The 19,590-nt window shown below is 39.4% G+C and overlaps 3 protein-coding genes across 6 annotated transcripts; 2 read left to right on the top strand and 1 right to left on the bottom strand.

Annotated features, from left to right (window-relative positions):
* Positions 1–245: 245 nt before the first annotated feature.
* Positions 246–8,558, top strand: PUS3 (pseudouridine synthase 3). The gene is made up of 5 exons (XM_070952363.1): positions 246–334; positions 4,440–4,830; positions 5,902–6,458; positions 6,639–6,829; positions 8,087–8,558. The coding sequence occupies exons 1-5, from the start codon at positions 246–248 to the stop codon at positions 8,404–8,406; spliced, it is 1,548 nt and encodes a 515-aa protein (XP_070808464.1). The 3' UTR covers positions 8,407–8,558.
* Positions 1,727–11,832, bottom strand: HYLS1 (HYLS1 centriolar and ciliogenesis associated). 4 transcript variants are annotated; one of them, XM_070952366.1, is made up of 5 exons: positions 11,759–11,832; positions 9,909–9,959; positions 6,882–6,921; positions 4,130–4,211; positions 1,727–3,057 (listed from the first exon to the last, which is right to left on the bottom strand). In XM_070952366.1, the coding sequence occupies exon 5, from the start codon at positions 3,025–3,027 to the stop codon at positions 2,113–2,115; it is 915 nt and encodes a 304-aa protein (XP_070808467.1). In that variant the 5' UTR covers positions 3,028–3,057; positions 4,130–4,211; positions 6,882–6,921; positions 9,909–9,959; positions 11,759–11,832; the 3' UTR covers positions 1,727–2,112. The 4 variants fall into 4 exon arrangements, with proteins under 4 accessions (XP_070808467.1, XP_070808466.1, XP_070808465.1 ...); XM_070952365.1 differs by lacking the exon at positions 6,882–6,921; XM_070952364.1 differs by lacking the exons at positions 6,882–6,921; positions 9,909–9,959; positions 11,759–11,832 and adding an exon at positions 6,632–6,720.
* Positions 11,833–12,142: 310 nt separating this feature from the next.
* On the top strand, positions 12,143–19,454 carry RPUSD4 (RNA pseudouridine synthase D4). Its single transcript, XM_070952243.1, has 7 exons — positions 12,143–12,295; positions 13,900–14,065; positions 14,708–14,909; positions 15,097–15,190; positions 15,918–16,068; positions 16,680–16,777; positions 17,495–19,454. The coding sequence occupies exons 1-7, from the start codon at positions 12,152–12,154 to the stop codon at positions 17,717–17,719; spliced, it is 1,080 nt and encodes a 359-aa protein (XP_070808344.1). The 5' UTR covers positions 12,143–12,151; the 3' UTR covers positions 17,720–19,454.
* Positions 19,455–19,590: the final 136 nt, after the last annotated feature.

The following is a 19,590-nucleotide window of genomic DNA, read 5'->3' as shown; positions in this document are numbered from 1 at the left end:
TCAGCTTTATAACCGCTGGAATGGGGCGGAGCGACCGCGCTGTTGCTAGGGTAATCTCACAGAGGGGCGGGGCCTCCTCACGTGCCCCACCCCGCCCGCCTACAGATTGCCGAGGGGCGCCCGTTTTAGGCTGGGTGAGGGAAACGCTGGTACGTAAAATTCTTGACGTTCTGCGGCAGGCCACGCAGGGGCCAGAAAGACTCCACTTCCCAGAAACCTCCACTCTGTATCGGGACAGGGGAAAGATGCGTCATTTCCTGTATGGACGTTGCCTGTGGAATATCGGTCGGCAGGCTTTGCTGCCAACCCACGTGCGCGTGGAAACCCCGCGGAGGTAGGAATGGGCTCTGGCGCCGAAGGGTCCCCGCACGCCTTTCCAGAATTGATGGAGGGATCGCTTTGCTCCTGGTATCTTACAGATGGCACCGGAGGATCTCTTGGGGGGACGGGGGCACCTCATTTAAAGCAGCTTCTCCGACCAACATCTTGAGCGTTCCCCATATTGTAACATTTCTCGAACTTGGCAACTTCTAAGAAACGCCAGCATACGGGGGCTCTCAAGTGCCAGGCTGGGCGGGGGGCGGGTGCTGGCTGTCATCTGCGAGGTCGACTGAGCGCAGCTAACGGCCTGCCTGCCGTCTTATAAAGAAATGTACGGCTTGTGCAAGTTTGTTGTACGCTGTTGTTCTATACACGCAGAGGGGCACACGCTGCAAAATGTACGTTTTGTAGAAGGGAGCAGTTTTGTTTACCCACGTTTGCTAATAGTTATGTGAATTAACAAAGGAGAATATCTGTGGCAGCTTTGCTTCCAAACGTTTCATTATCAAAGCTAGGCAATATCATTTAGCACTGATTATGACACCTATAGTTTGGGTAATGAAACGTTTGCAAGAAAACAACCAAGCTCAGAGTACCAAGGACCCTTCATTATCTGAATTACCTCCCCCCTTTTATCTAGTTTGTAAAACATCCCCATTACAAATTGTTTTGTAGTGTCTTAAACCCAGATGTTTCAATTATTATTTCTTAAGTTAACAGTAACAGAGTTGGAAGGTATCTTGGAGGTCATCTAGTCCAGTGGTCCCCAACCTTTTTATCGCCGCGGACCAATCAGCCTTTGATAATTTTACCGTGGCCTGCTGAGCGCGCGCAGGGGTGGGGGCTTTGGGCCACACGTGCGTACCTGCGCGGGGCTCTCTTCCCTGGAGCCTTTGCGCACGGCCCAGGAGCTTTTGCGCACGGCCCAGGAGCTTTTGCACACGGCCCAGGAGCCTTTGCGCTGCAGCGTTCATGTCCCCCGGCCGCTGCGCGGCCCGGTGCCAGGTACTCCACGGCCCGGCACCGGTCCGCGGACCGGGGGTTGGGGACCACTGATCTAGTCCAACCACCTGCTCATGGAGACCTGTATTAGGGATTCGAACCGCCGACCTTTCTGATCGACAAGCTCAGTGTGTCTTAGCCACTGAGCCACCTTGGTTCTTTGTATTTTTCAGTAGGCAAACTACATAATATAAAGACCTTCATGTGTAGAAAGTATATTGCTAAAAATCAGTTAAGGAAATATCCTGCCTTTCTGATATGTATCTGTAAAACATCACTTTCATATACAAGGAAGTACCTCATTCCAGAGAAAAGTTTACTTCTGTAGCTCTGACCAGCAACTCTAATGCATGATGAAAAGCAGGAGAAAGGAAGTTTGCCCTTGGAAAGAATAAAATAATCATTTCACTTCATAAATTTAATTTAATCTATACATCCAGAAGTTAAAACTTTTTAAAAGTTCAGGAGTTCAAAGAGGGACTGTGTGTAAAACATCTTGGGGGGAAAAACAAGGATCCTTTTTCTTGACTACTTCAGTAGATTTTGATTCATCTTCTGCCTACCTTTTTATAAGGTAATATTTACATTCAAATAATATGATCTGAGACAACAGTAGCTTTTAAAAAATCTTTTGCAAGAAAGTAGGCATTCAGATCCAAGATAGAATTTAAGATTAAATGGGTAGGGTTTGGAATTGGAAAGAAATAGCTTAGCTGCAAAATTGAGGTAGCTAGCTTTTTGGGATCTACTAAGTTCTTCTGTGTATGACATTTTAAAGATTCCAGGTTCTTAGGAGGAGTAGATGTTTTTAGGCACCACACCGTTTGCCAAGTCACAGCGTATTCCCCAGCGCAGGGCAGATCTCTTCTTCTCTGTAGGCACCAGATAATTGTTGGGGATATAAACAGGCTGAGCCTTAGGAGGCAATTCTGACTTGTAGAGCATCTGTTCCCGAATGCTCCAGCGCACACCTTTCCTGGGGTCTTCTCCTGGAAGCCGCAGGGATTCCCAGTCGTGTTTGTGTTCCAGGTAACGGGCAACTCGATCAGTCTTCATTCTGTTCCGATTGAGCTGCTCCAGCTTTGGTAATATGAAAGACTTGGGGTAGCCAGTTAGGATGAAGTCCTGCTCAAAGGACGAAGAACTGAGGCTCTGGCTTTCTTTTCGGGAACACTGATTCTGGCTTTCCTCCGAAGGACTCCAGGAACAGACTGACCCAGGGGAACTTTGGGGCTGGTTCTCCTCATTACACTCTTCCTCCTTCTCCTGAGCATTCAGAAGGTACATTCTCTGATTTAAGTTCTCACATTCAGGACTGGATTGGTGGACACTTGGATTGTTGGATTCTGTCTCACTAATGATAGATTCATCTGTCACCTGCACTTCTCCGTCAGGCGTTCGCCTCAGAACTTTCCTTTTTATCACAGGTTTCTTAGAAACTCTGGAATTCTCGAGGTTGTCTGACTGGAAGCTGGATTCAGTCTGACCTTGCCTGATCATCGTAGGAAGCATAGGTCTGGCCACTGAGGCCACCGAGGCTCTCGGGTAGGGGTCCAGCTGAGGGGCCACTTGAAGTTGTCTCGGGCTATCACCATCACCCTGTTCTGCACACATGCGAATAAAGTCCATGGCAGCTTCTTTGAGCCGTTCTTCCCTGCTCATAGAGTTCCATCTGTATCGGTTGGGTCGTACCAGGGCTTGCATTGCTTCTCTCAGTCGGGGTAGTTATGAATTCTGGAAAAGAGATACCAAGCTAGGTTTGTACTGTCTGCTAAGTCATAAATACCTTACAACTCATGCTTATTTATCAACTCCATCTCTATCAGATCTTCTTATTAGTTTAGAAAACTCCATCCTTTGTGCCACATTGTAAAGGCTGCCCCTCCCCAGCTCCTCTGACCAGGTAGAAATGAAACACACCTACTGCACATCCCAAACCCATTTTTTTCGGCAAAGGCATATTTGCCCCAATCCCTTCCTCTCCTAGAGATTATTTGGGGGGGGGGGATGTTTGAGGTGTGGGGAGGGCAGACTTCAGGGTCACAAAGCAAGACGTCCCTGTGCCTAGACTGGAAAAGTAAGTGGAGTGTAGTAACTCCCAACAGCTTGATAAGTGGCTGCAATTATACTAAAGAGCAAGGATGGAGTTTATTTCTGAAGGAATATATATAAGTCTAAGAAGGAATGTACAATAGTACTTGTTATTTATTTCTCAATGCTCTTTAAGTCCCCCCATCCCAACTCAGTAACTATCAGCACTTCAGCTTTCCTTTAAAATAACTTTCATCCCTTAAAATGATTTTGCAATACCTACCTATTTTCTAAATAATGACAGCAAAATGATGCACTTTCCAATGAAATCAATTTGTGGGGGTTTTTTTGTTTTGCTTTTCTTTTTAACCACTTCTCCCTTAACAACTTAGAACAGCTTTAAAAATCTTATTTAATTCAACTTCATACTTCCTGACTTCAACTCTGGGCAATTCACAATATAAAAATAAATAACAAATATAGGAAAAAGACAACAACAAGAAGATGGCAGAACTAGCCAAGAAGATAAACATATCATATACCCACCAGTCTAGCCCATGACTGGGAGAAGGATCAGGTCTTTAAGGCTCTCTGGAATGCCATTAGGATCGGAACCCCTCGGACTCATTCCAGAACACCATGACGTAGAAGGAATGCTTTTGGAGTCCCGATAAATGGCATTGCTTAATTGAAGGCGTGCTCTGGATGCCTTTGAATAAACAATACTATCAGGATGCCAACAGGGCTTAGTTTGGTCATAAATTAGTATGCATACCTGGAAAAGGTATTTTTTGCTCCTCTTTAGCCAGCTTAGAAATGGAGGATCCAAGTATAAAGGTGGTTTAAAACAGATTCTTCTGTAAGTGAACAAAAACAGCCATTCATTTCTCAGTATTTTATGAAATTCATAAAATCCCAACAAGTTTTCTCTGCAGAAACAGTTGGCAAGTAAGTTAGTTAATTTTTTTCAGCTGAATAGCTTCTAGTAGCAAATACAGATTGCATTTGTTTGGTTATTCGCAGAAAGATCCTTTTCCACTACTATTGCATTTTCATATTGTCAAATTCTTTTTTTTTTAAAATAGCATTCTACCAATGGCCAAAGGCACAGAAGAAACAGAAAGGCTACTGAAGAGAATCCAGGAGCTGGAAGAGACAGTGCAAAGGCTAGAAGACAGGCTCTTGGAAAACAGAAAAAGCCCAGGTGAGGGGAATGGTTTCCCAGCATCAGGAAAAGGGAAGAAACGGCCACAGCGGCCATTCAATTTCAGTGCGTATGGCCAGAGGCATGTAGCACTCAAGATCGCCTACCTGGGGTGGGAATATCAGGGCTTTGCCAGCCAGGCGAACACCAACAATACAATAGAAGAGAAACTGTTTGAAGCTCTAGGAAAAACTCGGTTGGTGGTCAACAGACAGACTTCTAACTATCATCGCTGTGGACGCACAGACAAGGGAGTCAGTGCATTTGGACAAGTAAGTCTAATATTTAATTTACACTAAAATGAGGATGGGGTGACACAACATGTGTTATTGCAACTAATAATGCCCCCCCAAACTGTTTAAAAGGCTATATTAGTTGATTGTGCAAAAATGCTTAGTGAATTTCATTAACAATCTCTTCTGTAATATAAGAGTCTGATAGCATTTTTTCCAACTAATAAATATTAAGGCATAAGCTTTTCTGAGGTGCAGTTCACTTGATCATATTCACCTGATAAAAATTTACAACTGTTAATAACATTTTTAGACAATAAAAAGTACTTTCAGAATTCTGATTTTTTGCCATCATTCCTACAACCCATATAATTTAAAGTGCTTTGTTAGATTTGGGCTATTAACCATCCTATAAGCTGATATTTAGTCAACTGCACAATAAGTTAGAACTCAGTAATTTTGCTATACAGCATGATGACTGAACTGTTAGAAAACTCTGAACATAAGAACAAGAACTACTGATTTCTATTTCTGCAAAAAAGATTTAGCTCTTTAGAAAATATCTATTATTACAAGCAACATTTTTTTTTTAATCAAAGCAATTGAGATCCAGAGTTCCCAGGAAAAACTACTTCAAAATTTTTATGCAGTGAAATGCTTTAGTGGATTGTGGGGAAATTTTGTTATACATAATTGTTAAATGCAAAAGCACTACATTGTTTGTGAAATGGTGTCGTTTCAATTACAGTAATGTCATTTAGACCAAAATGTATTACGTGCCTAACATCATTCTGTAAATGACATAAACTGTCATGGAAATGTAGTTCACTGCACTGCATGCAGAATCTGTTGTATGAAGCTCCACTAAATCAAAATTCATTCTATTACAATCTCAATGATAGTAGTATTTTTTTTCTGGTTATATTTTATTGGCACAAGAGTCACTTAGGAATACATTATAAATAAACAGGAAAATTATGAAAACATCAGTATATCAAAAAATTATACCACAGCTAGTTAGCTAGACTAACAGGAAAATTGTTAATGATAGTTCAACAGAAAAGAAATATGCACCTAATTCTAGAATCACAACTTTTTTGCAATTTTCAGGTGATCTCTTTGGATCTCCGGTCAAACCTTTCAGAAAATAAATCTGGGGTTGTTTACACAGAAGATAAAAGTCATATTTCAGAGGAGATCCGCTACACCCATATTTTGAATCAGATACTCCCTCCTGACATAAGAGTATTGGCATGGGCCCCTGTAGTTCCTAGCTTCAGTGCTAGATTTAGTTGCCTGAAGAGGACCTATCACTATTTCTTTCCCCGTGCTGATCTGGATGTCACTCTTATGAATACAGCAGCTCAAAGATTCATAGGGACCCATGATTTTCGTAATTTCTGCAAAATGGACGTAGCCAACGGTGTGATCAACTTTCAGAGGACAATCCTGACTGCAGAAGTGAAGCTTGCAGATCAAGAAAGGAAAGTAGAAGAACTAAACCAATTCCAAATATATGCATTTGAAGTAACAGGCCAAGCATTCCTTTATCACCAAGTCCGCTGCATGATGGCCATTCTCTTTCTGATTGGACAAAGGATGGAGAAGCCAGACATTATTGATGAACTGTTTGATATAGAAACTAATCCTAGGAAACCACAGTACAGGTAGGAATTCCTGAAAGCATGCACAATCTTACTGTATTGGCAATGGCTCTCTATATTTCAGCTTGCCTTGTTAAAATTATGTTTTATCATTTTGATCTGTTGTCAAGAGCTATAACATTTTCAGTGTGCACTCTGTTGGAATTACCTGATTTGTACTAATTTAAGTTGATTACCTTGCAGCATGGCAGTGGAATTTCCTCTAGTTTTATATGATTGTGAGTTTGAAAACATCCAGTGGATCTATGATCATCAAGTCCAGGAATTTAATGTTACACGCTTTCAGCAGCTTTGGACGAACCATGCTATTAAAACTCAGATGCTCTACAGCATGTTATGGGGCCTGGATTTTGCAAAGATACCTACAGAGCCAGGTAGGAAGAATGATATTTTTAAAAACTGTATTTAAACGAATGTTCAATTTACCATGTGGTAGACTGCTGGTATACTGTATACTTCGGTCTATCTGTAAAATTCAATTTTGTCATTTTATACATGCATACAACTCACTTCATTTTTTTTTTTAAATTTTATTAACAAACAAACGTAAAACACAAATACATGTAAACACTTATACATTAACGAAAAGTCCATCGACTAACTTCTAGAAAATCTTCGCATCGGTGATTAATGTCCATTTAAACAATTTTCCTTAATCATACTATTTACAAATTTACTTGCTCATACCTTAATACATTCATAGAAGTTCAGCAGTATCTTTCTACAATCATATTAACCATTTATTTATACAATCCTACGGCTCATCTCATGTATCTATTTCTGCGATTCTTGAGTTATGTTCTCCTAGTGTCCTATATTGTTGGCCCTATCCTTCCTTCTAACCATGTGTACCATTTTTGCCAAACTAAATAAAAGTCAGTGTTCTCTTTATCTTGGAGCTCTTTTGTGAGCCTATCCATCTCTGCACATTCATTTATTTTTGTTATTATTTTTTCTTCTGTTGGTATTATCTCGGATTTCCAATTCTGAGCGTACACTATGCGTGCCGCTGTCAATATGTGGATGGTAAGATATTTTATCTCCTTGGTACACTGTGGTGTAGTCATAACTCACTTCATATTTAATGAACATTTTGTTTTTGAAGAACAATTTCCTTTTGTTTAACATATGTTAAACAAAATATATTATTTGTTTACTACCATGTTTCCCTGAAAATAAATCGTCCTTGGATAATAAGCCCAAGCGGGCTTTTGAGCGCATGCGCTAAAATACTCCCCCCCCCAAAAAAATAAGCTCTCTCCAAAAATAAGTCCTCCCTGAAAATATTTAAATGCATGCGCAGACAGTCCCCGCCATTTCCTCTGGTTAGGGAGACAGAGCTGGAAATCAGGTAAGATGGCAAGAGGAGCCCCGTCTTGCTCCACACACCCCAAAATAATAAGACCTTCCCGAAAATAAGGCCAAGCGCTTATTTCGGGGTTCAAAAAATGTAAGAGTGTCTTATTTTCGGGGAAACACGGTATATCCAGCAATACGTTAAAACTATATTGTTGGGTAGAGAGGTTCTAACAAGTTCCAATATATTTAGAATACTTCAAAGGGCAGAAGCAATTAGTAAATTAAATGCTGATATATATTTTTTTGTTCTGATGACTAATTGTTGATTACAGCTTCAAGCAACAGCACAACAATACTCTGGAGAGAGGTAACACCACCAGTCCACAACCAGATTAGTGCTTTAATTGAGGGAGTGAAAGCCCGCAATTACAAACCGTTAATGGATCGGCCCAAATGTGAAGATCTAGAATCTCGTATCAGTCATTTTGTGCGCAGAGGACGCATTGAACAACCAAATTTGGAAAAAACAAAACATCCTGAAAGGGAATTGGATGATCAAATGGAAATTAAAAGCAGCCCAGTGGATTCTATTCAATTGGACAAGGAAATTCCAGAACAAGCTGCAAAAAGGATATGTATTAGTACAGATTGAAGTTTCTTGACGCTATCTTGCTATCTCTAAACAAATTATCTTGAAATTATCTATTACAGACATCTAAAGTTACAATGGTAAATAGTTGGATTACATATAGACTTACACACATTCCCTTTAACCTTCAAAAAATAAAACATTTCATTATATAACTGTGATGGGCAGATATCTAATTATTTTTAAAAAACCTGAAGCAGATACTAATATTGGTTCTGTGTTTTTTGTTTATAACTGCATATGGAAAGTATCTAATACTTAAACAATTGTAAATAATGATTATAACAATTATAGTTGCCAAAGCAGTAATTCAGGGAATATGGGGGAAGCTAGACAAGTAGGTACAGCTTCCAAGGGAATTGTATTTTAATAGTTTAGTTTTCTCCAGAAAATACCTTCGCTAATTATGCAAATTTCTCAGTCCTTTATATTTTTCTCATATTTTTTAAAAACTAACTTTTTTGAACTACTTTAAACATTTGGTACATTCATGAGAATCAGTCTGGCATAGAGGGTAAGGTATCAGGTTAGAAATCAGATTATGAGTTCTAGTTCTTTCTTGGGCACAAAGCCAGCTGGGTAAGTCTTTTTATCTCAGTCCTAGGAAGGACAGAATGGCAAACTATTTCTGAAAAACCTTGCCAAGAAAATAGCAGGCTTTGTCCAAACATCTCCAAGAATCGGAGATCATTAAACAAAAGAAAAAAAATAAACAGTGTGGAAACTCTGGATACTGAGGATACCTTCCCTAGAAATCACTATATACACTTTATGGAAAGCATGATGTAACCCAGACAAGTCTAGTGGGAGATTTAGTAGATCACCTGGTTGTCTCAGCCTTACAGAATGCCATATGAAATATTAAAATATTCATCTGTTTAGATGTACAACAATCAGTGGTCAAAGACATAAAAAGCCTGCATCTATTAAACTCTCAAATCATAAACTGAGTTCATACATTTTGCTAAGTCAGGATATGGTTTCTTCTTAGTATAACAAGTGAATTCAGGCATTGTGGATTGCAAATTATGGCATACAAATTAGTGCATGCTCAACATGGTGCTTATCGCACCTGAAACCAGTTTCCATGGCTATACAATAATAGACTGCAAAAATTTTCTTTTGAGATTGTACAAAATTAGTTAAAAATAAACCACAGGGATGGGGCATGCAGTACACCCCTACACCATTAGTTTGGCTAAAACACTCACTAAGCCAAAAGTGGCTTCTGGTTTTGTGGCTTAGCATAATGTCTAAACTAGACAATGTGTACCATAATTTAGCATACATTTTTACCCGAGCAAGTTGATGGGTTATTTAATAAATCAAAGTAAGCCATGATTTAGTGTGTCTATGAATACAGGATAGAATTAGTTAAATAAATAGGGAAATTATGCAGTCTTCAAATGTAGTAACTATACCCCTAACTGGATACAGCAATCAACCTCTTCATAACACAAAACTGATGTCATTTTTTTTACAAGAATGAAAAAGGGCTCTCATACCTGTAATATCTTCTAGCAAGTAATATTGCTTCAAAATGTTCATGAATTTACCTGGGAAAGAATCAACATAATAAATATTAAAACCTGCACTAAGTGTGGGTAGTAACAAATGGAGAAAAGGATACAGGACACAGGTTTTGCTAATATTTTTAGCAAAAATGTTGTGCGTTGAAAATTCTAGCCCTCACTGAATCTATTTCGGTCCATTTCTCTGATCCACCTCTATCAAGCTATCGCTTAGAATAAAATTATTTCGTGGTCACACCCTTTATTGCAGGGGTCTCCAACCTTGGCAACTTTAAGCCTGGGGGACTCTCAGAATTCCTGGGAGTTAAAAGTCCTCCAGGCTTAAAGTTGCCAAGGTTGGAGACCCCTGGTTTACTTTTTTTAATAAGTTTATTTATTTATTTTTCATTAAAATCATACATAAACAATCCATCTCTCCTTAAGCAGTGTGTCGTTTGAGTACAAATATTTCTGTGCAACATCCTTCCACAAATTATATACATTAAACAATTCTTCATTTCCATAACATATCTTCTAGTACAAATACAATAACATTAAGCATAGTTATTCTCATCACACTCATATCAATTGCCATTTTATTCTTATCGCTGTTTTAATATTTTAAATTTAAATTTGATTTTTTTTAAATGTTATCTAATTCTGGGTTTTATTTAATTGACCAAACTAAGTAATAATTTTAATTAGCAATTTTATGATGTTTGTGTGTCTATATTTTTCTTGACTGTACACCGCCTTGAATCTTACGGGAGAAAGGCGGTATAGAAATATAATAAATAAATAAATAAATAATATATTTTCTATTCTTATTGTCTTCTTCCTTTATTTCCAATCTCCTTTTTTTCCCTCTAACCATTGGTAAAATACTTCCCATATCATATAATCAGTTTGTTCTTTTCTCTTTAATTGCTAGCATTAGTCTATTCATTTCTGCACATTCTAATATTTTCCTAATAACCTTCTCTTCAGTAGGAATCTCTTCACTTTTCCAATATTGTGCAAATACAATTCTAGCTGCTGTTAATGCATGAATAATTACATATATATTTTCTTTGTTATAAGTTTCAGACAAGATCCCCAACAAAAATATTTCTGCTTTAAACTCAATACGTTGTTTTATCATCTTTTCCAACCACATCTTTATTTTTGTCCAATACTTCTTTGCTTCTCCACATATCCACCTCATAAGATACAGGTATCTGGTGGCACTTCCAACATTTAGGTGATTTGTCTTTAAACATCTTCCACCGGCCAACCTCGCCGGTAGAAGATGCCATCGATAAAACATCTTATATAAATTCTCTTTATATGCAGTTGACATCGTTAATTTATAATTCCTGTCCCAGTTTCTGCCATTTATCGTGTAACCAAGAGACTCCTGGTTTACTGTAGGGGTCGGATTACTTATTCACATAGATCACATAAGGAACATAGAGAATTCAGGTATGTCAGAAACCGTTCTCCGCTTTATATTAATCCGGAGCCAGCGAAGGAAACTCCTATCCGAATTGGGTTTGAGGTGCGAGTTTGTAACTTTCCCATTCACAGAAGGAGTTTTTTTTTAAAGCAACGTTTCTCAACCTCGGAAACTCTGTGAGGACTTCAACTCCCAGAATTGCCCCCCCCCCCCCAATCAGCATGCTGAGGGTTGAAGTCCACCACTTGAAAAGCGAGGCTTGAGAGCAAGGGCTAAACTCCTCAGAAAGTGGGATTTTTCTCCTCAGCCTCGTGCTTTCCTCGCTTCCCCTTCTTCTAACCGGCTCCGAATCCACCAGCCTTCCCTCCCGAGCGTGCTGAGCCTCGCGACGCTCCCCCTCCGCGAGTACCTGGCCACCGCCGCGCCCGCGCCGCCTTCCCGGTTGCCAGACAAACCGTTAAAGCCGCTCCTCAACTGTCGTTCTTGAAACCCAAAGAAAACAAGACCCACCTCGCCCGCCGGCACGTTGCTATTGGCTGCAAGGGCTCCGCTCCTTTCTTTCTCATTGGCCTGCCCATCTTTGCTCCGCCCCTCCGGGTAGATTATTGGACGGAGAGAGAGCGAGAGAGACGGCATAAAGCGTCGCACCGACGTCTCATTGGAAGGAGAGGGCTCTTCTCCCGAACGCCGCGATTGGTGGGCCTTCTTCGGGCAAGGCGCGAGGCGAGCCCGCGAGAGAAAGAGGCGGGTCGTGGAAGAGTTGAACCCACCCCTTTCTGATGTCATCCGGGCAGGAAGGAAAATGGCCGCCCAAAACGTTCCTTGCTCTTTTCTACGAGCGGCTGTTCGGAGTTTTGCCCACAGTCCAGCCGCGGCCACTTCGGTGACCGCCGAGCAGATGGCGGAGAAGCTGCGGGAACAGAAGAAGCCAAAAGCGGTCCCGGAGGTGAATCTGTAGCTTTGACTGGGAATCATGAGGGGGGGTTATGGGGGGGGTGGATTTTCCCGGCATGCACCACGGAGAAACTACATTTCCCAGCGTGCATTGGTGGCTGGAACGCTGAAAATTATATGCGATGCTGCAGTGGAAGTTTTGTGATGTGCAAAATCCTAGAAGGATTTGCCGAGATGCTATGCTGGTTGGAGAATTCTGGGAATTGAAGTCCACAAGGTTTTTTTTTTTTGTAATTTTTTTTTAATTTTTAAGACAAACAAACATTTAATGTATCAATCCTCCCTTCCCTGTGATGTCTCGGTGTTATCTTTTAGGCTTCTTCTCCATCTTCCATAAGTTTCTTCTATCTTCATATTCATCCAAACCATTCTAACATTTCATTTCTAAATCAATATTATAATCATCATTTATGCACAGTTATAGTATCAGTCATTTATGTCTCTTTTCCAACCAACAATAAAAATAATTCCATGTTTTAAAATATTCTGATTTCTCCTTATCTTTAATCATCAAAGTTAAATCTATTCATTTCTGCACAGTCTAAAAATTTTTTTATTACTTCTTCTTCCATAGGTGTTTTCTCTGATTTCCAATTTTGTGCATACACAATTCTTGCAGCAGTTGTTACATGTATAATCAAATATACATTTTCCTTACTAATTTTTTCTGGAAAGATACCCAATAGGAACAACTCTGGTTTAAATTCAATACGTTGCTGTATAATTTCTTCCAGCCAGATTTTAATCTTATACCAGTAATTTTTGGCTTCGGGACAAGTCCACCACATATGATAATAAGATCCTGGTGTTTGATGACATTTCCAGCAGTTAGCTGATTTATCTTTAAACATTTTTGCTAACTTATCCGGTGGCATATGCCAGCTATAAAATATTTTATATTGATTTTCCTTATATGCTGTGGACATTGTTGAAGTCCATAAGTCTTAAACCTGCCAAGTTTGAAGACCTCTGATTTAAATGTACACTAATCAGCATACATTAAAAGGAAATTTCGTTGCATTCAGTTCTCAAAAGATAACCATTATGCATAGACCCACGTACAGACACATAGATGTGACTATCCTTTGCCCGCCATCCTGTTAACCTTGTAAAGGTAACCGATAAAATCATTCATATTTTATATTTATAGGAATATTTATAGTTTAGGCTACCCTGGACTTAAAAATGTTTGCATCAAAACAAGCTGCAGTAATTTTCAAAAGAAGCATAGCTAGAGTATAAATTCTCTTTAGCTGTTCAGTATTGCTCCATCAGATTTATTTGAATCTATCTTTGAATAACAATTAGTGGATTCTCCAACCTTGGAAAAGCAGACTTTTTAACAAATGAGATGGAAGAACTGCTGTCTCTCTCCCCCCTCTTAAACCATCCTATCGTTTTGTCCTATAGCACCTTCACATCAATTTTCACCCTTCCCAAAAAAACAAAAATCCCTCCAACATACATATTTTCTGTGTAGCACCTTGTTTGGCACCTTGTCTTTTATGTGTTTCTGCTTTGTTGTATGCTGTTGCCACCAAAGCTGAGTGATAAAGAGACTAACTACCTGACTTGTTCTTTATTGACTATTCAAAGGTTCCAAAAGACCGAGTATTGAGACGAGTCCAAGAATATGTTCAGCAGACCCGATGCTTCCAACAGCTCCATCCTAATGTCCTAGCCAAGGTTCTCAAAAAGGGAATCCTCTATTCGAACAAAGATATTGTAGTAATAAACAAGCCTTATGGACTTCCTGTCCATGGTAAGTGTAGCATAATGCTGATTTTCTAGCAGTGTTGATAAAAATGTATTAGACTAGTTGGGTAATAAATGTCCTGCTGAGAAGTCAAATGATTTTGTATCTGTTACTGAGGCTGTATAGGAATTCATTCTGTGGAACTAGGTCTTATTTTGCTTCAGAATGTAGCTTGAGACTTCCTAGCGATATATGGGCAGATGCTTTCTATTGTGGATTCTTTAAGCAAACACTGCCAGGTTTTTTTCTTCTTTTTGTACACTGCGTAGACTGCTATTAAAAGCAATAGAAATAACCTGAGCGTCATCATCTGTCTGAGCATCTATGTTTTGATAATATTGTTTTGAAGATATTGGAGTGGCAGCAAAATGACCGCCCAACACTCAGATTACATTGATACGTGTTTTCCAAGTAGTTTAACATGAAAGTATTTTTTTTCCCTGAAATTGGTCCAACTTGAGTTTGATGTGCAAATTTGAAAATGCTGTAGCATAAATAAAAAAACATAGCTTTGGAAATTATGTGATTTGTGTTAAGTGTAAAATAGTTTGGTTTAGCTTAGTGGAATAAATGAACCTAACAATTATTTCTAAGCTGGGGTTTATGCCTTTGCATTATAGGTGAACCTAAATTATTCCTGCTTCTCAGGTGGCCCTGGGGTGAAGACATGCATTACAGATGCGCTGCCAATACTGTCCAAGATGTTAGATGGCATGAAAGCTGAACCTCTGCATTTATGTCACCGGCTGGACAAAGAAACTACTGGAGTGATGGTCTTAGCAAAAGATGAGATGATTGCACACCGGGTCCAAGAGATGTTCAAAACCCGTCAGGTGGAAAAGAAATACTGGTAGGAGAAATCTTACAAATGAGTAAGTTGTTATTGTGACTTGATAATATTGACTTTCAGAAGAATTTACTAAGGACTGCATTTCTGTAGTATAAATTATAGTATAAGGAGAACCCAGAAGCTCTTGGTCTTCATGCAGAGAGTGTTGATTGGAGAGAACTGAAATCCTTCCCTTTTGTTTTCATAGGGCAATTTGTATTGGAAATCCAGAGCCGGAAGAGGGACTGGTAGACATTCCCATTATGGAGAAAGAAGTGGAGAGCCACCAATCACATTTCAAAGTAAGTATACCTGGCAGCAGGGACTTGCCAATTGTGGCCACTTGGAAACCTCTGTTTTAGTTATTGCTTACTGGAAAGCATTTAGGCAGATTTAGGATTAGCACCCTCGATTCAGGGAACTCATCAGCATCTTCACCAACATGGATACCAGTTCCTGAAAAAAATGCTGAACAACTTGTACCCTAAGTATCACTATTGCACTAAGTTGTGGGGTGCTTTATTTGAGGAGGGTTAGTGCCTTCAAACCAATCTTGATTCTTAGCAACTAGCTTGACATGTCCTTGCAGTCTTCTAGATAACATTTTCAAAAGTGGTTTGCCATGGCCTTCATCCTAGGGCTGAGCGATGACTGATCCAAGATCCCTCATTTGGCTTCACACCTAAAGTAGGAATAGAACTCTCAGTCTCCTAGTTTCTAGCCTGATACCTTCAGCACTGCACCAAACTGGCTTTCCTGTTATACATATAATATTTATGTATAATTGATGGGCCCACTTGAAATTGAGAGCAAGTGTTGGCCTCTAAAAGGCCAACAGATCTTATGTTGCCTGTTCCTCTCTAGCTGCCATACCAAAATAATGTAAGTTTGGATGTTCTAGATTACCAGTGGAACAATTCAACAGTTTTCTGCATTCTATGTAACCTATTAATCTTCTCAACTGTTGTCTTATTGGCTTTTTGGATGTTACGAAGAATTGATTTTGAATCATGTACATTTTTGGCTTAGATGACACTTGCACCAAATTATCGTGTATCTTTAGAAGACAAAAAGTTGCGCAAAGTGCGCCGCAACAAAGATGCTCACTTAGCAGTGACCCGGTATCATGTGCTAAACAACTGGTCCACTTGTTCTCTCATTGAATTGGAACCAATCACAGGTAAGCAATTACATGCCCCTTTCTTTGATGCTTCCCATTGCCTATCCTGTTCTCTAATAATTGGTGTTAAGAAACATCAAATCAATACCCATAAACCTCAAACATCTTGAGAATCTGACCTTTTTAAAATCTTCTTGGTTTTTTCCCACTGAATCTAAATGAAATGCTATTGGATTGAAGCCTTAATTATTTTTTGATGTATGCAATAACCAAGGATTTGCATCATTACAACAATGAATAAAATGGTAGATATTGAAAAAGCATTAAAGAATTGAGAAGAACAATAGAATAAAAAAATATAAAGACTGTTATCCTAGTATAATATAACACTTACGGTCAAAGCTAATAGGCAAAACTGCTTTGTGGAAGAGAAATATCTCTATACTTGGCATGTCCCTCAAGGAAAGACATTGTACTATTAAACTAGTGATATCCCTTTCTGCTTTTTTTTCTGCTAAAATTTGGATATGAAGTTTGAATCAAACAAAGCTTAAATTTTCCCTCAGGATAAATTGCATATGAAAGTCATTTTATGTAACCTGATCAAAACCAACCAAATATATTTAATGGTTATGTTTCTTATTTTTCTCCATATGTTGTTCATTATGCAGGAGTGAAGCATCAACTCAGAGTCCACTTGGCTTATGGCTTAGGTTGCCCAATCCTTGGGGATCACAAGTATTCCCACTGGAGCAAGCTAGCACCACAGGTAAGAGGCAGTGGTGAAATGTAAAATTTGTTACTACTGGTTCTATGGGTGTGGCTTGGTGGTGGTGGGGTAATGTGACCGGGTGGGCGTGGCCAACTTTTTTTTTTTTTTTTTTTACTTTTAAAAGCATTTTTTCTACAACCTTAAGAGGTTGCAGAAAAAATGCTTTTAAAAGCCTCTGCCAATCAGGCAACTCAGCTGGGATCTCAGAGGCTTTTTAAGGCATTTCTTTTTCTACAATCTATTTGGTCGGAGAGGTTGTAGAGAAAAAAAATGCTTTTAAAAGACTCTGACAATCCCAGCTGAGCCACGCAATCATCAGAGGCTTTTTTTTTTTTTACTTTTGAAAGCATTTTTTTGGCCAAAGAGGTTGTAGAAAAAAATGCTTTTAAAAATAAAAAAAAAGCCTCTGATGATCGCGCGGTTCAGCTGGGCATGGGGGAGGGGCGCGGGGATTTTTTCTATTGGTTCTCCGAACTACCTGTGGCCATTGCTACTAGATCAGGCGATCCGGTCCAAACCGGGAGCATTTCACCCATGGTAAGAGGGGTATTAAGAAGAACCTGGGCGGATATGGCCATGAACTAAAATCCAAGAAGATGGTAGGGTGAAATGGGCTTCACAGTAGTTAGGATTGTCAAATAATATTTTGTTGGACTCAGCATAATTAGAAATGCAAGTGGGTCATTGTTTCTTTTCTTTTTTATGCACATATAGAAACTCTCTCTAGGTACACTGAAGAAACTGGGTTTGGAACAAGTCAAAGCCCGTTACCTCCCTCTCCACCTACATGCCTGCGAGCTCACCCTGCCTCTGATAAATGGCAATGAGGAGCAGAAAATCCACTTATTTTGCAAGCCACCCGTCTTCTTCAAGCTCTCCTTAAAACGGCTAAAGCTAGAATTTCCAAAATCGGAACAAAAAGAAACTAAGACTGATTAGCTATGCTAGTTTGTTAATGGGACTCATTCTCCTGACTTTATAAAGCCATGGGAGGATCCCGTGAAAGGGAAACACCTGGAACCAGATGTTCTCAGCTGTGGAATCACAACATACGCTTCTCTGGAAGCTTGTAGCCTTTCAGGGGAAATCTTCCTGCCTGGCAGCTGAAAATAGAACTGAGGAATGGTCACAGATCTCCCAGAGCTTGTATGCTGGTTTCAGATGAAGTTGGGAGATTTGGAAGGATTCATACAGTTTATATGAGCTGCTATATCTGGAATAAGAGTTAGCTGGGCACATTTTTTTCAGTATTTGAGAGTCAACATATACCTGATGCTCAGCCAAACAGAATTAAATGTGTTTGTGTTTGTGTAAATGTGTTATATCACATTCATATAACTGGAACAGAGATATTAGAGGGTCCTTAGGATTGGGGTATGCAATAATTGATGGAACTATGAATTGGGGAGTTCTTGGTTCACATCTCACTTCTGCCATGAGCTTACAGGACGGTCTTAGGAAAGTCAACCTCAACTTTCTCTCGCAACTGCAATAGAACACGAAGCTGCTTTCTGACTACTGATCTGCTGTCTACCCCAGTGTTATCAATTCTGAATGGCAGCTGGAAAGGACAAAGATTAAGCACACTTCCCTAAAGCTGGAAGTATAGGCAAGAGCACTTAGACTTATATACCGCTTCACCGAGCTTCACAGCCCTCTCTAAGAGGTTTACAGAGTCAGCATATTTCCCCCCCCCAACAATCTGGGTCCTCATTTTACTGACCTCAAAAGGATGGAAGGCTGAGTCAGCCTTGAGCCTGGTGAGATTCAAACTGCCAAATTGCAGGCAGCTGGCAGTCAGCAGAAGTAGCCTGCAGTATTGCATTCTAACCACTGCGCCACCACAGCTCTTATTGTAAAGGCATTGTAAAGATTACAGATAAACAGCCTACACAAAATGTCTTACATATTCTCAAATGGATGGTTTTAATGCATCACTGAATCATTACTGTTGCTTTCTTTTATCCTTTCAGTTGCCAGTTACAACAAGCCAATCTTATTTTACTTTCACTGGATTTTTCTGGTTATCGCATTCCTTAAACCTAGGTTAACCCAAAATTGAGTGAAAGTGTTTTTTCTATAGGTAACACCACAAAAAAACCATTACCCAATTACAACTGGGACATTTAAATTGGCTTAACATGTTTTACTTACATTGGGTAAAAAGGTCTTTTTGATAAGTGGTCTTGGATAATGAAGGATTTGGGAAGCACAACCCTAAACTAAGGGAACACAATTTCCTTTAGCATTTGGGCCCTGCTGGACTGTGTGCCTTGTTGAAGAATAGAATCTATTCTGGGAAGATATTTTAAGAGGCAAACAGATTTGCTACTCAGTGGCAAGTCTTTATAAACATTTTTTTGTCTGTTAAATGCCCCATCAAAAAAGTAATTTTAAAGTATAATTATACTTTTGTATTGTATAAGTGCCAATGAGGCACAATCCCCGTATCCTGCTAAGACTTTTAAAATATCAGTTGATTTGGGTGTATGTGGTATGCACATACACTGAGAATTGGAAATAACTCAGTAAAAGAATCTAGAGACACTCTACAGACTTATTTCTAGTATCTTTTTGATTCCCATATTTTCCTACCGTATGTATCGCTTTTGGTTATAATGTATTATGTATACACTGTCTTTTTGGGCTTAGCATTACAAAAACTGCAACCCCAGGCCACTTCCATTTTACTTGCTTTTGATTACTCATTTTTTTCTAATTAGAGTAAAACATCGTGTGGTTACAAATTTAGGATTATTTAGCTTCATGGCTGATAGCCAGTAGAACTGTAAATGGCATTTCATTACAGT

This window comes from Pituophis catenifer, unplaced genomic scaffold (genome assembly GCF_029215685.1).
Source record: "Pituophis catenifer annectens isolate HBS135680 unplaced genomic scaffold, rPitCat1.0.hap2 SCAF_12, whole genome shotgun sequence".
In the NCBI taxonomy this organism is placed as follows: Eukaryota; Metazoa; Chordata; class Lepidosauria; order Squamata; family Colubridae; genus Pituophis; species Pituophis catenifer.
The sequence above is the reverse complement of the archived record's forward strand: the minus strand, read 5'-3'. Positions and strand labels throughout refer to the sequence as shown.